Source organism: Microcaecilia unicolor, chromosome 3 (genome assembly GCF_901765095.1).
Source record: "Microcaecilia unicolor chromosome 3, aMicUni1.1, whole genome shotgun sequence".
NCBI classification, from domain to species: domain Eukaryota; kingdom Metazoa; phylum Chordata; class Amphibia; order Gymnophiona; family Siphonopidae; genus Microcaecilia; species Microcaecilia unicolor.
The window spans coordinates 175,019,853-175,040,097 of NC_044033.1; the positions used below are offsets into that span (position 1 = coordinate 175,019,853).

General features: G+C 46.4%; 1 protein-coding gene across 2 annotated transcripts in view; it reads right to left on the reverse strand.

Annotated features, from left to right (window-relative positions):
• Positions 1 to 20,245, reverse strand: part of PIP4K2C (phosphatidylinositol-5-phosphate 4-kinase type 2 gamma) — a 63,085-nt gene that overhangs the window by 5,008 nt on the left and 37,832 nt on the right. For both annotated transcript variants that reach the window (XM_030196611.1, XM_030196610.1), the window contains exons 6-7: positions 13,847 to 13,885; positions 12,397 to 12,510 (exon numbers count right to left, since the gene is read on the reverse strand). In XM_030196611.1, the coding sequence (XP_030052471.1) occupies positions 12,397 to 12,510; positions 13,847 to 13,885 (153 nt within the window). The remainder of the gene's footprint in view (positions 1 to 12,396; positions 12,511 to 13,846; positions 13,886 to 20,245) is intronic.

Genomic DNA, 20,245 nt, shown 5'->3' on the forward strand with positions numbered 1-20,245 from the left:
CTATTCGTATTTCTTCTTTGATCACTGGTGTAAAAGTAGGATCATTAGAAACTGTCTCACCTTATACTGATATGCTACAACTAAAGCATTGTTTTGACTCTAATAAATCATTACATTCACTTTCTTCTACACAATCATCGCTAACTCCATTTGAATCAAGTCTTCATAAAGGTCATATGGCCTCTCAACTTTACAATTTTTTTTTATAGACCATGCCTTTAAGAAAAAAGCATCCCTTCATTCCTCATGGGAATTGGGCCTACAACTAACTACTCACCAATGGCCAGCCTTCTGGAAAAAAAATGGCAGGCCTCTGTCCTCTATAAGCATTCTTTAACCACTTTATTTTCTACATCATAAGGCTCTCTGGACTCCTCAACGCCTTCATATCACTGGCCTCTCTCAACACAAATGTTGGTCTTGCAACAGCCATCCTAGGTATATACTTTTTGAATGTAACTTCACTAATCAATTTTGGATTCAAATCTGGCAAATTGTCTCTACAATTTTTGATCTTTCTACACCATTTATTCCTAATCACTTTTGGCTCCCTATTACTCGAAGCTCTTTAGAAGAAAATCAATCTAAACTTTTCAACATTCTAATGGCAATCATCAAATTAATTTTATCAAACTTGAAAAATAATACAAAGCTAAATGGCCATTTTTGGTGGCACTCTAATGCAAATTCATAAATTCGAACTTTCACTTGCTAATAATCTCAATTCTATTTTGCATACCAAAAGTCTGGAAGGCTTTACAGCATTATTTAACAAACACTGCTATAGGTCCTTAATCATATACAGTAGCCACCTTATCTCTTTAATTTTCTCTTATTTTTTCCTTCATCCCTTCTTATATCCTTCATCCTTTATATCTTAAGTGCATCTTTCTTTCCACTTTAGTTATTTCACTTAAAATTTACAATATATCATCAATACATCATCTGTCATCAGCTATTGTTACATCTTATGTGTACAGGTTATATATACTTCTAATCCTCTTGTATGGATTGTTTATTTTAAAAGTTTTTTTTCTTGTTTTCTTACATTTGTCATTGAAAACTTCAATAAAATGTATTAAAAAAAAAAAAAAAAAAAGAAGTTTGCTTCCATATATCCTTACAGCTCATTTGAAACTGTGTTACCACTAAATCACAATGCTACTAGTTTATCGCATCCTGGTGGCAATCTAAGAACTATAAAGAGCAGAACAACTATTATATTCATAAATGCAAGCTTCTTAGAGGCAAAACTTAAATTCAAGGTGGCAGAATGGATAATAAAGGGCTTCCGATTTTGTTTTTTGGTTATAAACACAAAACCCTGAAAATCATTTTCTCTTGTGGTGATCTGATGACACCATCCAACTGCTGTCATCATGGTCAATGCAGTCATCTAAATTGACTCAACTTCATACCCACTTCTCCTCCAATCCAAAGACCAGTATAGGAGGCCCAGGCATATTCCCCCTCCCCCTCATTTCAAACTTTGTTACAGCCAGCAACCACAGCACCTGGGACATTTGCTGCAGCTGGAGTCCTTCTGCACACTTTTGCATACTCTAGGACTGACCTATTCCTCATCAAGATACATGGGGCGCTAGTCAAACAAGAGATATACCTCCTACACTGATTTATGATTCTGTGGTGTTGGATTTGGAGGGCTACATGGAGGAAGGGGATCCTAAGAGGTGGAGAATTAATGTGAGCATGTTACATAGAAAAAAGGTAGTAGATGAGATTCAAAAGGCATGTGGTAAATATGGAGGACTGCTCAACCTCACTACTACAGGAGACCAATAAAGCCTACTGTTATATATAGGGCAGAGGTTCCCAAAACCTGGTCCTGGAGGCACTTCAGCCAGTCAGGTTTTTGGAATATTCACAATGAATATTCATTAGGTATTTGCAGACAGTGGAGGCAGTGAATGCAAATATCTCTCATGAATATTCATTGTGGATATTCAAAAAAACCTGACTGGCTGGGGTGCCTCCAGGATTATGTTTGGGAACCACGGATGTAGGGTATTCTTATTCAGATTTCTGCAGAGCTAAAGAAAGCTCAGGACAAGGTGCTGGAGGTAATATGAGGAGCTCTAGTAATTGCAGGTGAGTGGAAAGTGGAGCAAAAGAGTTAAGGGGATAGTAGATTGCTAAACGACTGGAGTCAGATTGATGCCACATTCATGTGGGTTGAATTTCTTTAAGAGAGCCTGGCAAAAAAAAAAACCTGGGGATGCTCAATGGTAGGGGACACCTATTGTTAAACTGAATGGCCTTTCTCCAACTCTCCACCCCATGGTCCTGCGTCTCTCTCTATCACTCCCCCCCCCCCCCCCCCGCCGTGGGTCTAGCATCTTTCCCTGCACCCCCCCCCCCAGTCCTCAAAACGTATAATAGGTCACCAGCAGCAGCGATAAGACAGACTGTCCTTCCCTCTGCCACATTCTACCTCTAATGAAGCAAGTTCCTGTGGGCAGGACATGGCAGAGGGAAGGTCCTCAGGCCAGTCAGAGATAGCCTGTCTTATCGCTGTTGGCAACCAATTAAGTTTGGAGAACTGGGGGGGGGGGGGGGAGTTGGGGCAGGGACAAGAAGAGGACACGGAGTGAACATGGGGAGGACAGAAGGACACAGAAGGAAGAAATGCCAAATGGACAAGAAACCCTGGAAAAAGGAAAACAAGCGACACTGGGACTAAAAAGGAAAATAAAATGCTCAAAGAAAAAGACAAATGTATTTGAATCTGAATATCAGCTTTGGTAAATGTGCATTTCTGATATCTTGTATTTCAGTTGCTATTTTTCTACTTTTGCTGCACATGCAAAGTCTGAATTCTTGAGATTTCTAGTTCTGTTTTTTGCCTTCATATCTATATTACTGATGAGGGACTGTTTTGTGCAAGGGACCAAGGTACAGTACACTTCTAGCATTTAGCGTCCGTTAACAGATCATGTAGCAGTTTGATCTATTTTCTTGCTGGGTGGTGTATTAGTGTTTTAGAGCTTGGTGTAATATTTAGGGGCCTGTGGCGAAACGGGGGATTTTCATGCCTGTGATTTGTATTACTATTTTTATGACATGTATTTCTCTTGTTTGGCCAGCAGGTGGGGTCTGTCTTCTGCTTTAAAGCTGTTGCAGAGGTGACTGTTTTCCTTTTATTTATTTATTTTATTTATTGCATTTGTATCCCACATTTTCCCACCTATTTGCAGGCTCAATGTGGCTTACAGAGTTTTGTTATGACATAGTCAATCTAGGATATCAGATACAATTAGTATTGTACAAAGATTAAGTAAGGGAAGAGAGAAGGAAGGTGTTAGGCAGGATAGTTTAGAAGGTGGGCTTTAATAACTGGGTAGATTGGTGCGGTAGTTTGTAGGTTATGAGTTTTCTTTGTAGGCCTTGTTGAAGAGATGTGCCTTCAGAGATTTGCGAAAGTTAGTTGTTTCGTCAATGGTTTTCAGGGCTTTAGGTAGTGCATTCCACAACTGCGTGCTCATGTAAGAGAAGGTGGTGACGTGTGTCAGGTTGTATTTTAGTCCTTTACAGCTGGGGAAGTGCAGATTGCGAAATTTGCGGGCTGATCTTACGGCGTTTCTGGGAGGCAGGTCCATGAGGTTTAGCATGTAGATTGGAGCATCTGCGTGAATGATTTTGTGTACAATCGTGCATATCTTGAACGCAATGCGTTTTAAATTAAGCCCTGAGGAAAAGTAACCTGCACTGCTATTGGCCAAATACCCCTCAGTGCTAATGCTCTGGGCTCTGATTGGCCCTAAAATACAAAATCCAGCCAGAATGTGCTGGAATCCCCCAGTCTCAGAGAGGGAGTATGGACAGTAAAGATCTCTGCACCAAGACCCTACCCTGTTCAGAATCTGTGAGCAGTTATTTTCCTGAACTCCTCAGGTACTACTCAGGTATTTAAAAAAATGTCTAGTTAGTTTAATGCTGATACCTGTTAATTTACCTGTTATTGTTTGCTATTTTCACCATTCAATGTTCCACTTTTCTGATAATAAACCTATTAGTTTATTAGCTCTGTTGTCCTTAACTAAGAATTCTGGTGGTTTGTGTTCTCGGTCTGTAGGTGTTTTCTAGGAACTGTGGGACACCTGGGATTGTGGTCCCAGTGTCCTTAGAAACCATTGGGGAAATAACTTGCAGGTGGAAGACTCACCCAGAGGCAAGAGAAACCAAGTGTGGTGGGGTAGAGAATATGCCAGTGTATAGAACATGCACAGGTGTAGGCGGGCCCAAGCAGTGCTGGAACAGACCCTTTAGGTGGCCACAGAGTTAGCCCCAGGTGGGTGCTAGGTATTTCATGACAAAACTGTTCTCTTTTGCTGCCATCAAAAAAAGAGAACAAGATCTGGTATTCTAGGGTGCTCTTTTTTTTAATAGATAGGATTGTTGCTATTTAAGTCCTGGATATAAATGTTGCATTATGACGACAGGTTTTCTATAGATCTGGAATACGTTTGGCTTTTGTAGGGTTTGGTTACTAGAGCTCTAAAAGCCCCCCCCCCCCCCCCCCCCCCCATTTCTGGTTCCCACTACCTTGGAAGAGATGGTGTTATAGGGGCCCATCACAACTTTCCACCCAGAGCCCATTCAATCCTGGCTACATCACTGGTTATGAAGCTGACTAAATGGAACTAGGCAGCAAAGCAGGAAGTTATTAGCCTGACAGTTCAAGAAAAGAATGGAGCCCAGATAGAGAAATACTCCAAAATTTATAAAACCTAAGGATTTGTATTAGACACTTTACTCTGAGGTGAACATAGGGGAGGATGAATGTCATCAACATATTAATAACATGGGAGTATCTAGTATCACCCAGGAAAATATTTACTTAAGATTATGGCTGCATTAATTAATTGTGATTAATGGTATGTTTTTACTTTTCCCACCATAGCTCCTTGTGACTCTGGGCAATGGAGGGTTAAAGTGACTTGCCCGGAAAAGGGGGGGGAGGGGGGGGAGAAAAAAAAAAACCTCATACCTTTAAATCGAACAATTAATCACGATTACAATTTTCAATCGAAATGTAGCCCTAAAATATTAAACAATAAAAAGTAATGAAAAGAAATACAAAACAAAACTTGAAAACTTACAAATCAAAGAACCTAAATCAGCCGTACAGTGTTCACAACCTACTAGGAGTGGCCTAGTGGTTAGGGTGGTGGACTTTGGTCCTGGGGAACTGAGTTCGATTCCTACTTCAGGCACAGGCAGCTCCTTATGACTCTGGGCAAGTCACTTAACCCTCCATTGCCCCAGGTACAAATAAGTACCTGTATACAATATGCAAGCCGCATTGAGCCTGCCATGAGTGGGAAAGCGCGGGGTACAAATGCAAAAAAAAAAAAAAAAAGTCTATTTTAGTCCAATTGGAGGTCCAGGTTATTATTAAGGACTTTGCCAGAGGGAAGGCAGCTGGCAAGGATGGGTGTTCTACATAGTAGTATAAAGTACTGAAGGAACAGTGCGCTTCTCTAATAAAAAGTGTTTCTAAACTTGTACTTTATTACTAAGTATAATAGTATAGCTTAATTGTAACAAGTTACAAATAAAAAGTACTGCAAAAAATGTAAAAGTACTGCCAATTGTACTTAAGTATTGTAACAAAGTACAAGTTCTTCATTACTACCCATCTCTAAGGACTACTACTACTACTTATTTCTATAATGCTACTTGACATATGCAGCACTGTACACTTGAACATATAAGAGACAGTTCTGCTCAACAGAGCTTACAATCTAATCAGGACAGGGATAAGGGAATTACTTTAGGTGGGAATGATATAACAGTCATGGGTACTGAAAAAGTGAAAAGACTTCAGGAGTTACACGCAGCTTCAAAAAGGAGGACTTTTAGCCTAGATTTGAAGATGGTCAGAGATGGAGCTTGATGTACTGACTAAGGAAATCTTTTCTAGGTGTATGGTGCAGCAAGATAAACGGATTCTGGAGTTGGCAGTGGAGGAATAGGGTACAGATAAGAGATTCACCCAATGAAAGGAGTTCCCAGGGAGGAAAGTCTAAGCCATTATTAAGATGGACTTGGGAAAAGCCACTGACTATTCTAGGATAAGCAGCATAAAATCTGCTTACTGTTCTGGGATAGTGAATGATACATACCTGTAGCAGGTGTTCTCCGAGGACAGCAGGCTGATTGTTCTCACGACTGGGTGACGTCCGCGGCAGCCCCCACCAACCGGAAAAAAGCTTCGCGGGACGGTCGGCACGCAGGGCACGCCCACCGCGCATGCGCGGCCGTCTTCCCGCCCGTGCGCGACCGCTCCCGCCAGTTGAATGACTAGCAAAAGATGAAACACACAACTCCAAAGGGGAGGAGGGAGGGTAGGTGAGAACAATCAGCCTGCTGTCCTCGGAGAACACCTGCTACAGGTATGTATCATTCACTTTCTCCGAGGACAAGCAGGCTGCTTGTTCTCACGACTGGGGTATCCCTAGCTTTCAGGCTCACTCAAAACAAGAACCCAGGTCAATTGAACCTCGCAACGGCGAGGGTACAACAGAAATTGACCTACGAAGAACAACTAACTGAGAGTGCAGCCTGACCAGAATAAATTCGGGTCCTGGAGGGTGGAGTTGGATTTACACCCCAAACAGATTCTGCAGCACCGACTGCCCGAACCGACTGTCGCGTCGGGTATCCTGCTGGAGGCAGTAATGTGATGTGAATGTGTGGACAGATGACCACGTCGCAGCCTTGCAAATCTCTTCAATAGTGGCTGACTTCAAGTGGGCCACTGACGCTGCCATGGCTCTAACACTATGAGCCGTGACATGACCCTCAAGAGCCAGCCCAGCCTGGGCGTAAGTGAAGGAAATGCAATCTGCTAGCCAATTGGAGATGGTGCGTTTCCCGACTGCGACCCCTAGCCTGTTAGGGTCGAAAGAAACAAACAATTGGGCGGACTGTCTGTGGGGCTGTGTCCGCTCCAAGTAGAAGGCCAATGCTCTCTTGCAGTCCAATGTGTGCAACTGACGTTCAGCAGGGCGGGTATGCGGCCTGGGGAAGAATGTTGGCAAGACAATTGACTGGTTAAGATGGAACTCCGACACCACCTTCGGCAGGAACTTTGGGTGGGTGCGGAGCACTACTCTGTTGTGATGAAATTTGGTATACGGGGCATGAGCTACCAGGGCTTGAAGCTCACTGACCCTACGAGCTGAAGTAACTGCCACCAAGAAAATGACCTTCCAGGTCAAGTACTTCAGATGGCAGGAATTCAGTGGCTCAAAAGGAGGTTTCATCAGCTGGGTGAGGACGACATTGAGATCCCATGACACTGTGGGAGGCTTGATAGGGGGCTTTGACAAAAGCAAGCCTCGCATGAATCGAACGACTAAAGGCTCTCCAGAGATGGCTTTACCTTCCACACGATAATGGTAAGCACTAATCGCACTAAGGTGATTCCTTACTGAGTTGGTCTTGAGGCCAGACTCTGATAAGTGCAGAAGGTATTCAAGCAGGTTATGTGCAGGGCAAGAACGAGGTTCTAGGGCCTTGCTCTCACACCAAACGACAAACCTCCTCCACTTGAAAAAGTAACTCTTTTTAGTGGAATCCTTCCTAGAGGCAAGCAAGACCCGGGAGACACCCTCAGACAGACCCAACGCAGCGAAGTCTACGCCCTCAACATCCAGGCCGTGAGAGCCAGGGATTGAAGGTTGGGGTGCAGCAACGCTCCGTCGTTCTGCGAAATGAGAGTCGGAAAACACTCCAATCTCCACGGTTCTTCTGAGGACAACTCCAGAAGAAGAGGGAACCAGATCTGACGGGGCCAAAAGGGCGCTATCAGAATCATGGTGCCGCGGTCTTGCTTGAGCTTCAGTAAGGTCTTCCCCACCAAAGGTATGGGAGGATAAGCATACAGGAGGCCGGTCCCCCAATGAAGGAGAAAGGCATCTGACGCTAGCCTGCCGTGGGTCTGAAGTCTGGAACAGAACAGAGGCAGCTTGTGGTTGGTCTGAGAGGCGAAAAGATCCACCGAGGGGGTGCCCCACTCTCGGAAGATCTTGCGTACCACTCTGGAATGGAGCGACCACTCGTGCGGTTGCATGACTCTGCTCAGTCTGTCGGCCAGACTGTTGTTTATGCCTGCCAGGTACGTGGCTTGGAGGAGCATGCCAAACCGGCACGCCCAACGCCACATCCCGACGGCTTCCTGACACAGGGGGCGAGATCCGGTGCCCCCCTGCTTGTTGACGTAATACATTGCAACCTGATTGTCTGTCCGAATTTGGATAATTTGGTAGGACAGCCGATCTCTGAAAGCCTTCAGTGCGTTCCAGATCGCTCGGAGCTCCAGGAGGTTGATCTGCAGATCCTTTTCCTGGAGGGACCACAGACCCTGGGTGTGAAGCCCATCGACATGAGCTCCCCACCCCAGGCGAGATGCATCCGTCGTCAGCACTTTCGAGGGCTGCGGAATTTGGAATGGACGTCCCAGGGTCAAATTGGTCCGGATGGTCCACCAGAGCAGTGAAGTGCGGCAACTGGTGGAGAGGCGGATGACATCTTCTAGATTCCCGGTGGCTTGGAACCACTGGGAAGCTAGGGTCCATTGAGCAGATCTCATGTGAAGACGAGCTATGGGAGTCACATGAACTGTGGAGGCCATATGACCCAGAAGTCTCAACATCTGCCGAGCTGTGACCTGCTGGGACGCTCTGGTCTGCGAAGCGAGGGACAGGAGGTTGTTGGCCCTCGCTTCGGGAAGGAAGGCCTGAGCCGTCTGGGTATTCAGCAGAGCTCCTATGAATTCCAGAGACTGGGTGGGCTGGAGATGGGACTTTGGGTAATTTATCACAAACCCCAGCAGCTCCAGGAGTTGAATAGTGCACTGCATGGACCGGAGGGCTCCTGCCTCCGAGGTGTTCTTGACCAGCCAATCGTCGAGATATGGGAACACGTGCACTCCCAGTCTGCGTAGGTACGCCGCCACCACCACGAGGCACTTTGTAAACACTCGTGGGGCGGAGGCGAGCCCAAAGGGCAACACACAGTACTGAAAGTGTCGTGCGCCCAGGCGGAATCTGAGATACTGTCTGTGAGCTGGCAGTATCGGGATGTGAGTATATGCATCCTTTAAATCCAGGGAACATAGCCAATCGTTTTTCTGAATCATTGGCAGAAGGGTGCCCAAGGAAAGCATCCTGAACTTTTCTTTGACCAGGAATTTGTTCAGGCCTCTCAGGTCTAGGATGGGACGCATCCCCCCTGTTTTCTTTTCCACAAGGAAGTACCTGGAATAGAATCCCTGCCCTTCCTGCCCGGGTGGTACGGGCTCGACCGCATTGGCGCTGAGAAGGGCGGAGAGTTCCTCTGCAAGTACCTGCTTGTGATGGGAGCTGAAGGATTGAGCTCCCGGAGGACAATTTGGAGGCAGGGAGGTCAAATTCAGGGCGTATCCGCACCGCACTATTTGGAGAACCCACTGGTCGGAGGTTATGAGAGGCCACCTTTGGTGAAAATATTTTAACCTCCCCCCGACCGGCAGATCGTCCGGTACGGACACTTTGAGGGCGGCTATGTTCCCGTGGATCCAGTCAAAAGCCCGTCCCTGGCTTTTGCTGTGGAGGCGCAGGGGGCTGCTTAGGCGCACGCTGTTGACGGGAACGAGCGCGCTGGGGCTGTCCCTGACGAGGCCTTCGGGCCGGCTGGTTGTACCTACGCTTTGCAAAAGAATAGGGTGCAGCCTGCCGGGCCCGGGAAAAACGTCCACCTGCTGAGGTGGATGCTGAAGGCGCCCGGTGGGAGAGCTTGTCGAGAGCGGTTTCCCGCTGATGCAGTTGGTCCACCATCTGCTCGACCTTCTCACCAAAAATGTTATCCCCCCGGCAAGGGACGTCGGCCAGTCTCTGCTGGGTGCGGTTGTCCAGGTCAGAGGCACGCAGCCATGAGAGCCTGCGCATCACTATACCTTGGGCCGCAGCACGAGATGCCACGTCACAGGTGTCAGATACCCCTGGACAGGAACTTTCTGCACGCCTTCAGCTGCCTGACCACCTCCTGATAAGGCCTGGACTGCTCCGGCGGGAGCTTCTCGACCAGGTCCGCCAGTTGTTGCACATAGGTCCGCATGTGAATGCTCATATAGAGCAGGTATGACTGGATGCGGGTCACGAGCATGGAGGATTGGTAGGCCTTCCTCCCAAACGAGTCCAGAGTGCGAGACTCCCGCCCCGGGGGCGCCGAGGCGGTATCCCTCGAACTCCGTGCCCTCTTGAGAGCAGAATCCACGACCGCCGAGTCATGGGGCAATTGGGGCCGCATTAACTCTGGGTCGGAGTGGATCCTGTACTGGGACTCTGCTTTCTTGGGAATGGTGGGGTTAGTTAATGGTCGCACCCAGTTCCGAAGCAGTGTCTCCTTGAGGACATTGTGCAGCGGCACCGTGGAGGACTCTCTAGGTGGTGATGGATAGTCGAGGACCTCGAGCATCTCAGCCCTCGGCTCTTCCACAGAGACCACGGGGAAGGGAATGCTAATAGACATATCCCGCACAAAGGAGGCAAAGGAGAGACTCTCGGGAGGTGAGAGTTTCCTCTCCGGTGAAGGCGTGGGGTCCGAGGGAAGGCCCGTAGACTCCTCTGAGGAGAAATATCTAGGGTCCTCCTCTTCCCCCCACGAGTCCTCATCCTCGGTATCGGACATAAGCTCATGTAGCTGAGTCCTGAACCGGGCCCGGCTCGACGTCGAGGCACCGAGGTCTCGGTGTCGTCGAGCGGTGGACTCCCGCGCCGGCGGGGACGGAGCTCCCTCCATCGACGTCGACGGGGACTCCACCTGCGTGGCGGTCGAGACCGGCGCCGCAAGCGGCGGCGGAGTCGACAGCCCCGGCGCCGGGCTAGAGCTCGCCGGCGCCACAGTCATCGGCGCTGAGGGCGCAAGCACCCCCGGCGCCGGCACAGCCTGGCGCATCAGCCCTTCCAGGATCCCCGGAAGGATGGCTCTGAGGCACTCGTCCAGGCCCGCTGCCGGGAAAGGCGGTGGGGCCGGTAGGGGTGTCGCCGGCAGAAGCTGATGGGGGCCAGGAGACGGCACCGGGGTGCCAGAACCCCGACGCGTCGGTACCTCCACCACCGACGGAGACCTCTCCTCTCGATGACGCTTCGGCGCCGCCTCCTCTCCGATATCCGGATGCACCGAGGGCGACCGGTGACGACGCTTCTTATCCTTCTTGCGATGCCCGTCACCGGCGCCGGAAGGCATGGAGGAGGAGGAGGTAGATCCCCCTCGGTCTCGAGGTACCGGGTCAGACAGGGTTCGGTCCCGCGGCCCACGAGCTGAGGGAGTGACCGGGACCGATTGCCCACGCGGCCTCTCACCTCTACTCTCACCGGAGGACCGGCGGGCCAACGGGACCTGTTCTCCTGGGGTCGCTGCCATCGGTGCCGATGTCTCGGGCATCGATACCGGTACCGAAGGGCCGGGCGTCGATACCGATGCCTTCGAGGTCGACGTCGAGGGGCCGGCGCAAGTTCCAAAAAGACGGTCCCGCAGAACTTGCCTCGCAACCTGAGTCCGTTTCCGGAGACCGAGACACAGAGAACACGACTTGATATTGTGCTCCGGCCCGAGGCACTGGAGGCACCAAGCGTGGGTGTCGGTCTGCGAGATCGGCCGGCCGCAGCGACCACACTTTTTAAATCCACTCGGGACCTTCGAGGACATCGACGGAAAAATCGCGTCGGCGAAGTCAAAGTCGTCAATGGTGGCTGGAATCACACCTCGAAAAAGAAACGACCGAGCGACCACTAGGCCGCAACGTGGCGTCCCCGCTAGAAGCGAGGGAAAAAGGGGAGCGCGTGCTCCACACGCTCAGGTTTTTTTTTTTTTTTTGAAAAAGGAAACCGGCGGTAACCAAAAAACAAGAAGTTTTAGAAAGAAAAGCGACGATCCGCGTAAACGCGATCGAAATCCGGCGGCTGAAAACAGAGAGAGCGGCAAAGCACAACTCTCTCCAGTCGCGGAAAAAAAGGAACTGGCGGGAGCGGTCGCGCACGGGCGGGAAGACGGCCGCGCATGCGCGGTGGGCGTGCCCTGCGTGCCGACCGTCCCGCGAAGCTTTTTTCCGGTTGGTGGGGGCTGCCGCGGACGTCACCCAGTCGTGAGAACAAGCAGCCTGCTTGTCCTCGGAGAACTTGCCAGGTACTTGTGACCTGGATTGGCCACTGCTGGAAACAGGATACTGGGCTTCATGGACATTTGGTCTCGTCCAGTATGGCAAAGCTTATGTTCTTATGTAGTAAGTACATTTACTCCATTCAGTTTTCCTCCAAATCTCCATGAGCAGTATTTAAAGGTACCCATTTGCTTTAGACTCAGATTGTAACAGTATTTCCCTTACTTTACCTCAACATCTCTTTTCAGCTTCTCCATGAACACTTTCTTCTGCTCTTCATCAACATGCACCTTCTGACTGTTGTTTAGGAAGTCCATATCTTTCAGTGTAGGCAGCTCTTTGACCTTGAATTTCAAAAGTCAGGGATTTAGAAGATAATTAATGACCAGAACAACTGCACTTAACTAGGCAAGTATATGCTACAAGCCCTTTTCTAAAGCTTTTATCATATTTTCCTAGAGGTACTCAGGAGTCTCACAAATTTGGAAGTATTTCTAATGGCAGCACCTAGAAATCCCAAGAAACTAAGGAGCAGCTTAAAGATCAAAACAACAAAATAATTAATAGAAAACTGTATAGCAACATTCTGAATTGGTAGGGGTTGAGACAGTGTTACTGAAAGCTGTATGATCCCCCACTCCCATATCTCCAAACGTTTTCCAAGAAGTCTTGAAATTTGTTAAACCTTTTAGATCTGATGAAATACAGGTTCAAGTCCCAGAACACAACACTGCTCTTCAGGTCAGCCAGGGCTGGGGATAAAGTAGAGGCAGCAAGTCACAACTTACTGGTAGAAGAGAGTCCTAGTCAATGACAACATCAAGTCAGGGTGCAAGGAAGAGCTGTGACCTATGGTCCCTTACAAGGAAAGACAATTCAAATCCCTCGTCTCCACTGGCATTCTCTGTGACCTTAAGCAGGTCACTTAACCCTCCATTACCTCAGTCAAAAAATTTAGTTTGCAAACTGTCTGGGGACCGAGAAATACTACATCTGAATGCAGCTCACCTTAAGCACAGATTTGGAAAGGTAAGCAATCAAATCTAAAATTCAGATCTCAATTGTGGTCATTGCTGGTTTCATAGTCAATTTGAATAGTCTATCATGACAAACATAAGCAGCTTTAAAGGCTTGATCAGCACACTCTCCACAGCAGGGTCCCAAAGTACCATGCCCATCACCAGAACAGGCATTAGCAGTGAAGCCGGATGGAAACCAGCTGCAAGGGAGCAACACAAAACATCCCATTCCTTTTCTGCATCATTTGACATTTCAAAGCCCATGCTTTTTCAATGCCATGATCTCAATAAAGAGGGGGGAGACAAAATTCTGAAAAATTCCTCGTCTATTTGTATTGGTAGGATGTGTGGTCAAACTACACAATGCACACCAGCAAACCATTAATTCAAATATATCATCTCTGGCTTGGAATTCTTTGCCATCCTCATTCAGGTTTTTATAAAACTATCTTCTGTTTAGAAAAAAGTTAAAAAATGGTTGCTTAAAAGGTATGTTTTACTCCATATTGTCAACTTTGTTAGTTTATTGGCTTAGTTATAAGATGCTCAATTGTAAATTCCTAGATTTTCTCTCTAGTTTTAGTTATTGTGACCTGCATGGACTGTGAAAGTAACTACAGATTACATTACAACACAATACGAGTCTTGCAATCATCTATACCTTCTCTTTATCGCTGGCTTCACGGGACACCAATGAGCCCTAAAACAGAAAAAAAAAAAAAATTTAAAATTGCATGATGGCAAATAAAGACCAATTGGTCCATCCAGTCTACACAGCTACTCCTGTTCAGAGAATAAACATCTGCTGTTGAGTATGGAAGCTTGAGTGCTTGTAAGATACCGCTTCACAAGTTTTCCTGGGTAGATGGATGAAAGCTCTCTCTACTTAACCTCCCTCCAACTCCATCTTACACCAAGCTTTGTAATAACCTGAACAGCTACCAAAAACTAATAAAACCAGTGCCTGAAAAACAATGAGGCTTACTGCCTGAATACCCAGCCACCTAGCTCTCCCACAGCCCTGCTGTAGTTTGTTGGCTCCAACCCAGCTGGTTTCCTGTCTGCTTTGTTTTCTACTAATCATCTCCCACCTTGCTTCTCCTCTTCAGAAATGAAGGGTGATTATTCTGCAATATTAGAACCTGCTAATCTTATTCTTACCACTACTCTCTGCTTGAATTCTGTTATATCTCTGATGGTAGGTTATTTCAATCACCAACAGGGCTGCTTGGGAGAGGGTGGGGGGAAAGATTCCCTGGGCCCAGTCTCCAACAGGTGCCCAGTGCCAGGGTGAGCCTCTCTCCTGCTCCCATGTGTCAGGACCTGGGTGTTTGTGTTAATGCGATAACACGGGTCCTGGTACACAGGAGGACAGTGACAAACCAAGGAAGAAGACGACACAGGAAGGTTAAGTGGGGCGGGGGGGGGGGGGGGGGGGGGCAGAGCTGGCTCTGCCCCAGCTGCCTCTTGGTGGCCCTGGTTACCAATCACTCAGAGGTAAATCATGTTCACAGCCTTCCTGGCCAACTTCATATCATGATCCCATGGTCTTGAAATTTCTTCTATGGAAAATTTCACCTGCCTATAAATCAGGTTTTCCAGATGTTACCCCTTCCCCCAAAGATGCTGTGCAGGTAACTTAAATGAGGCTGATTTGTCACATCCCTCCTGACACTGAAGGTCGTTAAGAACATATTGGTACCAGGCATTGCTGTCACTGTCATTACACTGTGGCAGGGAGAAGTGGCAGCAGCCAGAGACCCCCCCCCCCCCCTAAAAAAAAAAAGTTAAGGGGCAGGTATGCTTCAATATTTATATAATTGTTCTTTCATATTGAAAATTCAGAGTATTGTGTAGATCAGTAAAAAGAAAAACTCCTACTTGCATTTTGAATTGTATTTTTCTTTTTTTTTAAATTTATATTTATTAGTATTTCAATAATCACAAGCCAATACCACTTGAGAAGGAAAAAAGCATCCAAAGAGTACTAATTTACAAAGGAAAATAACACAATTTTCTTCAAAAAAAAAAAAAAAAAAAAGAGAAAACATCTCCTTTTTAGATGCTTTAAAGTCCACAAATAGGGAGTCCAAGTATTCAAAATACTGGAGATATAAGGAAAAGAAATTAAACATTTCAAGTAAATTGTTACCAAAACTAAGACATCAGCATTCCAGACAAGGTATATATTCATTTACAGAGCTTTCTTAGATGTTAAAAAGGAACTTAAATGGGAAGGGTCAAAATACACATATTTGACATTCTGATAATTAACCAAACATTTGCAAGGATATTTTAAATAAAACGTTGCTCCTAATTGGAGAGTCTCTTGTTTCAACTGCAAAAACTTTTGCCTACGCTTCTGCGTATCTCTCGACAAATCCGGGAAAATCCGTGTTTGTAACCCTCTAAAGGTTTTTTCTTTCTTTAGGAAAAATTTCTTTAATATCCATGATTTGTCAGAGGTCAACGCCACAGTAGCAAGTAAAGTTGAAGCTGTAATTATTTCATTATCTGATCTTTCTAACAATGCAGATACATCTATTGCCTGATTACTTGGAAGTTGTTCATCTTTTTTACCCGGAATATAAAAAACCTGGGAAATAGGAGGGAGTTGATCTTCACCAATTTCCAAGACCTCTCTGAAGTAATTTCTTAACATTTCCCATGGGGAAATCAGAGGCTGAGCAGGAAAATTTATAAAACGTAAATTATTATTTTTAAGATTGTTTTCAAGAAACTCCGATTTCCTCCTTTGGTTTACCAAATCTTTAACAATTGTTGTTTGCACAGATTGTATATATTGTAATTCTTTCTCAAAATTTTCAGTTTGTGAGGCCACAGTATTAAGTTTAATTTCTACTTCCTTCAATTTCCCATCCAATAAAACAATTTCTTCTGACATTTTTTTTGTCTGAGGGCATAAAGCCCTACCAAGTTCCACAATTAGATGCCAAAGATTGTCTAAAGTTACTTCAGTAGGTTTTTTGAAAGGAAATATATCTTCTGTCTCAGTGTGTATCGGACTTACATTCCCATTTGTTCCTACGGTCTCCTCAGTGGTTCTTCTGAATTGTATTTTTCAAACAGACAAATGTGAAAAATGTACAAGGAATTTTGATAGGCACTATTGTCTGGTTCCTCTCTGTATGGGAAAAACAGGGGACCACCCCCCATTCACTAGTAATTGCGTTTGAGGAAGTGGTATAATGTCTTTACCGCTTGGTTGAACCATCCTGTGATACCTGCTCGTTTCAGTATCTGAAAAATATATTGCCAATGTACTTGATAAAATGCTTTAGCTGCATCTAATTATCATTGCTGGGATCTCTTTAATGTGTCAATGCAATATGGCCATTACTAGTTTGCAGGTGTTGAGTACTGACTACCTAACCAATACAAAATCTACTTGTGTAGGACATATTAACTCCAGCAAAACCTGAAAAAGTCTAGTGGCTAATACCCTAGCTAACAATTTTAAATCTACATTTAATAAGGAGATTGGTTGGTACAAGTCAGCTTCCACCTTGGGTTTTGGTAATAAGGAAATTAAAGCAGTGTTCTCATGTAGAGAGAAGTCCCCAAATTCACCGCAGAATTATGACAAGCCAATAAAGGGCCCAAAATTTGCTGTTGCTACATTCCCCGGAGAACCCATCGACTCCAGGAGATGAATTAGATTTTAGTTGTTTAATTGCTTGCTGTAGTTCTTTCACCTGCAATGGCAAGCTTAATGCTTCTTGTTCTGTTGCAGATTGTTTTGGAAGCTGAGCTCTATCTAAAAATTTGGCTTCCATTGGAGTCTCTACTGGTGGACGAGTAGCAAACAAATCCTTAAAGTAGTCCTGCAGAAGTTGGCATCTCTCATCTGGTCTATTGGTTGTCTTGCCCACTTGATTTCTCAATGCTCCAATTGTTCGTGTGCCTCCCCAGGTTTTAACAACCCTGGCTAACAGTTTCCCAGGTTTATTCCCAGATGTATGGAATCTGTATTTTTGATATATTACACTCTTGTGTATGTTCTTGAATTAGAGAATTAAGGGCTATTTGCGTGGACGTATAAGTTTCCTTACCCTGATGTGGGTATATGCAAGTATTTTCTCTTCGCCCTTTGGCTTCTAATATATGAATCCCGGCTGCCACCCATTTTCATCTAGCTGCCGTGTATGCTATTAAATCCCCTCTGAGCACTGCTTTAGCGACACTCCAAAATAACTGGGGTTGGTCTGCAAGCTGTTCATTGTGTTTTAAGTACTTCTTCCATCTAGAAAACAAGAACATGTTATTGAAGTGCGGCCTCCAAGATTACCCATGCCCTTGAGTGGTCAGTGATCAACTTTGTGCCAATTGTCAATTCCGGACTCGAAGGAAACAGTCTTTCAGAGGAGAGTATATAATCAAGTCTACAGAAACTATCATGTGCCCTCGATCTATGTGTATAATCTTTCTCTGTTGGGTTCAATGCTCACCATGCATCCACTAAAGACAGACTTGCAAAAGGCCTTCAAAACTCCTTGCCTGGATCATACCCCCTTGTCCTGCCCATTCGGATCCATTCTAAGTCCATCAGCTAACAGATTCATATCCCCCCAAATCAACAACTCTTATCTTGATAGGGCATGAGTTGTGTTATTAAAGTATTAAAAAAACTGGCATTCATAAGGCGTAGTGTCAGCAAATACATTTTTTGCCCCAGTACCCATAATTTAAGCCGGATATACCTCTGTTTTCCATCTTCCAAGAGAACTTCAGAGGTGCATGCTAACAATTTCCTAATTAATACAGCGAAGCCACTTCGTCGGCTCCCAGAGGCATAATGTACTTCTGCCACCCATGACCTCTTCAGTTTTAAATGCTCCTCATCCATTAGGTGGGTTCCTTGTAAGCATGCAACGTCAGCACCCCCCCCCCCCCCCCCCCCCCCGTTTGTGCAATGCAGACAGAATCTTCCTCCATTTAATGGGAGAGGAGATTCCTCCCACATTTCATGTAATTATTAATGGGAGAGGAAATTCCTCCCACATTTCATGTAATTATTTTATTACAAGGGACTTCAACATCTGCCGAGCTGTGACTTGTTGCAATGTCCGAACCCAAGAGTGTCCACACACGCTTTTGGGAGGTAGGCTCGGACAGTCTTTGTATCGAGCAGGGTTCCTATGAACTCCAATTGTTGGACCGGATGGAGATGGGACTTGGGGTAGTTAATTTATAATACTGTTCCAACATTTCCTTGTTTTTACTGTATTATTTACCATGTAAGATGCTTTCTTTTACTATGTAAGCCGCACTGGACCTGCTGTATGTGGGAAAGAGCGGGGTACAAATGTAATAAATAATAAACAACAACAAACCCTAGTAGTTCCAGCACCCAAATAGTTATCCGCATGGACTCCCAAGCACCGTCCTCAGAGGTGCTCTTCACTAGCCAATCGTCAAGATAAGGGAACACATGAACTCCCACTCTGCGTAGCGACACTGCAACTACCGCTAGACACTTGGTAAAGACCCTGGGAGCTGACATAAGGCCAAAAGGCAACATACAGTTCTGAAAGTGATGTGTTCCCAGCTGAAACCGAAGATACTTTCGATGTGCTGGAAGTACTGGGATGCGTGTATATGTATCCTTTAAGTCCAGAGAGCATAGCCAATCATTTTCCTGAATCACTGGAAGAAGGGTGCCCAGGAAAATCATCCTGAACGTTTCTCGGACTAGGAATTTGTTTAGGGCCCTTAAGTCTAGGATGAGATGCATCCCCCATCTTTTTCTGCAGAAGGAAGTACCTGAATAGAAACCCTGCCGTTCTTCCCTGGTGGAACGGGTTCGACCACATGGGCCTTGAGAACGGCGGAGAGTTCCTCTGCAAGTACTTGCTTGTGTTGAGAGCTGAATGAATGGGCTCTCGGTGGACAATGTGGGGGTTTGGAAAGCAAACTGAGGGTGTATCCGAGCCAGACTATTTGAAGAACCCACCAGTTGGAGGTTATGAGAGGCCACCTTTGGTGAAAAAACATTAACCTCCCCCTAACTGGCAAGTCGTCCGGGATGGACACCGACTGCGGCTATGCTCTGCTCATCCCTTGCTTTTGCTGAGGATCAGCAGGGGCCTTGGGTGTGTGCTGTTAACAAGAACAATCGTGCTGGGGCTGAGCCTAAGTAGGCTGGCGAGCCGCTGAAGTGTACCTATGCCTAGAGAAGGAATAGGGAGCACTCCGTGACTTACCAAAATACCTTCTGGATGAGAAGGCAGTTGCAAAAGACACCCGGCAGGAGAGATTAGACATAACATCCGTGTGTTTCCTGATTTCGTCAGCAACCTCTTCAGCCATTTCTCTGAAAAGGTTATCTGCCCGGCAAGGGGCATCTGCCAACCTCTGCTGGACCGAATGTTCCTGGTCAGAAATATGCAGACATGAGAGTCTGTGCGCATTGCTATACATTGGGCAGAGATCCTGGATGCCACGTCAAAAGTGCCATAAGTGCCCCTGGCCAAGAACTTGCGACACACCTTCTGCTGCTTGATAAACTGACGAAATGGCTCAGCCTGTTCCAGAGGGAGTGCATCGACCAAGTCTGACAGCTGCTGAACTGAGTTCTGCAAGTATACACTGGCATGACTGGATATGGGCGATGAGCATAGAGGCCCGATACATCTTTCTCCCAAAAGAGTCCAGGGTTCTAGCTTCTCTGCCTGGGGGGAGTCTAGGCATAGTCCCTAGTACTCCTGGCTTTTTTGAGAACGGCATCCGCCACCATGGAGTTGTGGGGTAGCTGAAACCTCACCAACCCAGGTTCCCCATGGATCTGAAACTGGGTATCAATTTTCTTGGGGACCATGGGGATGCCCAGTTCCTGACAAGGACACGAGTACCTTGTGGAGAGGAGCCATCACTGTCTCCTTAGGAGGGGAGGTGTAGTCCAGGACCTCGAGCAACTTGGCCATGGGCTCATCCCCCACTTCTATGGGGAACGGAATGGCATCAGCCATTTCCTGTACAAAAGAGGTGAAAGAGAGGCTTCTCAGGTGGTGGGGAGGGCTCAGAAGGAATCCCATAAGTC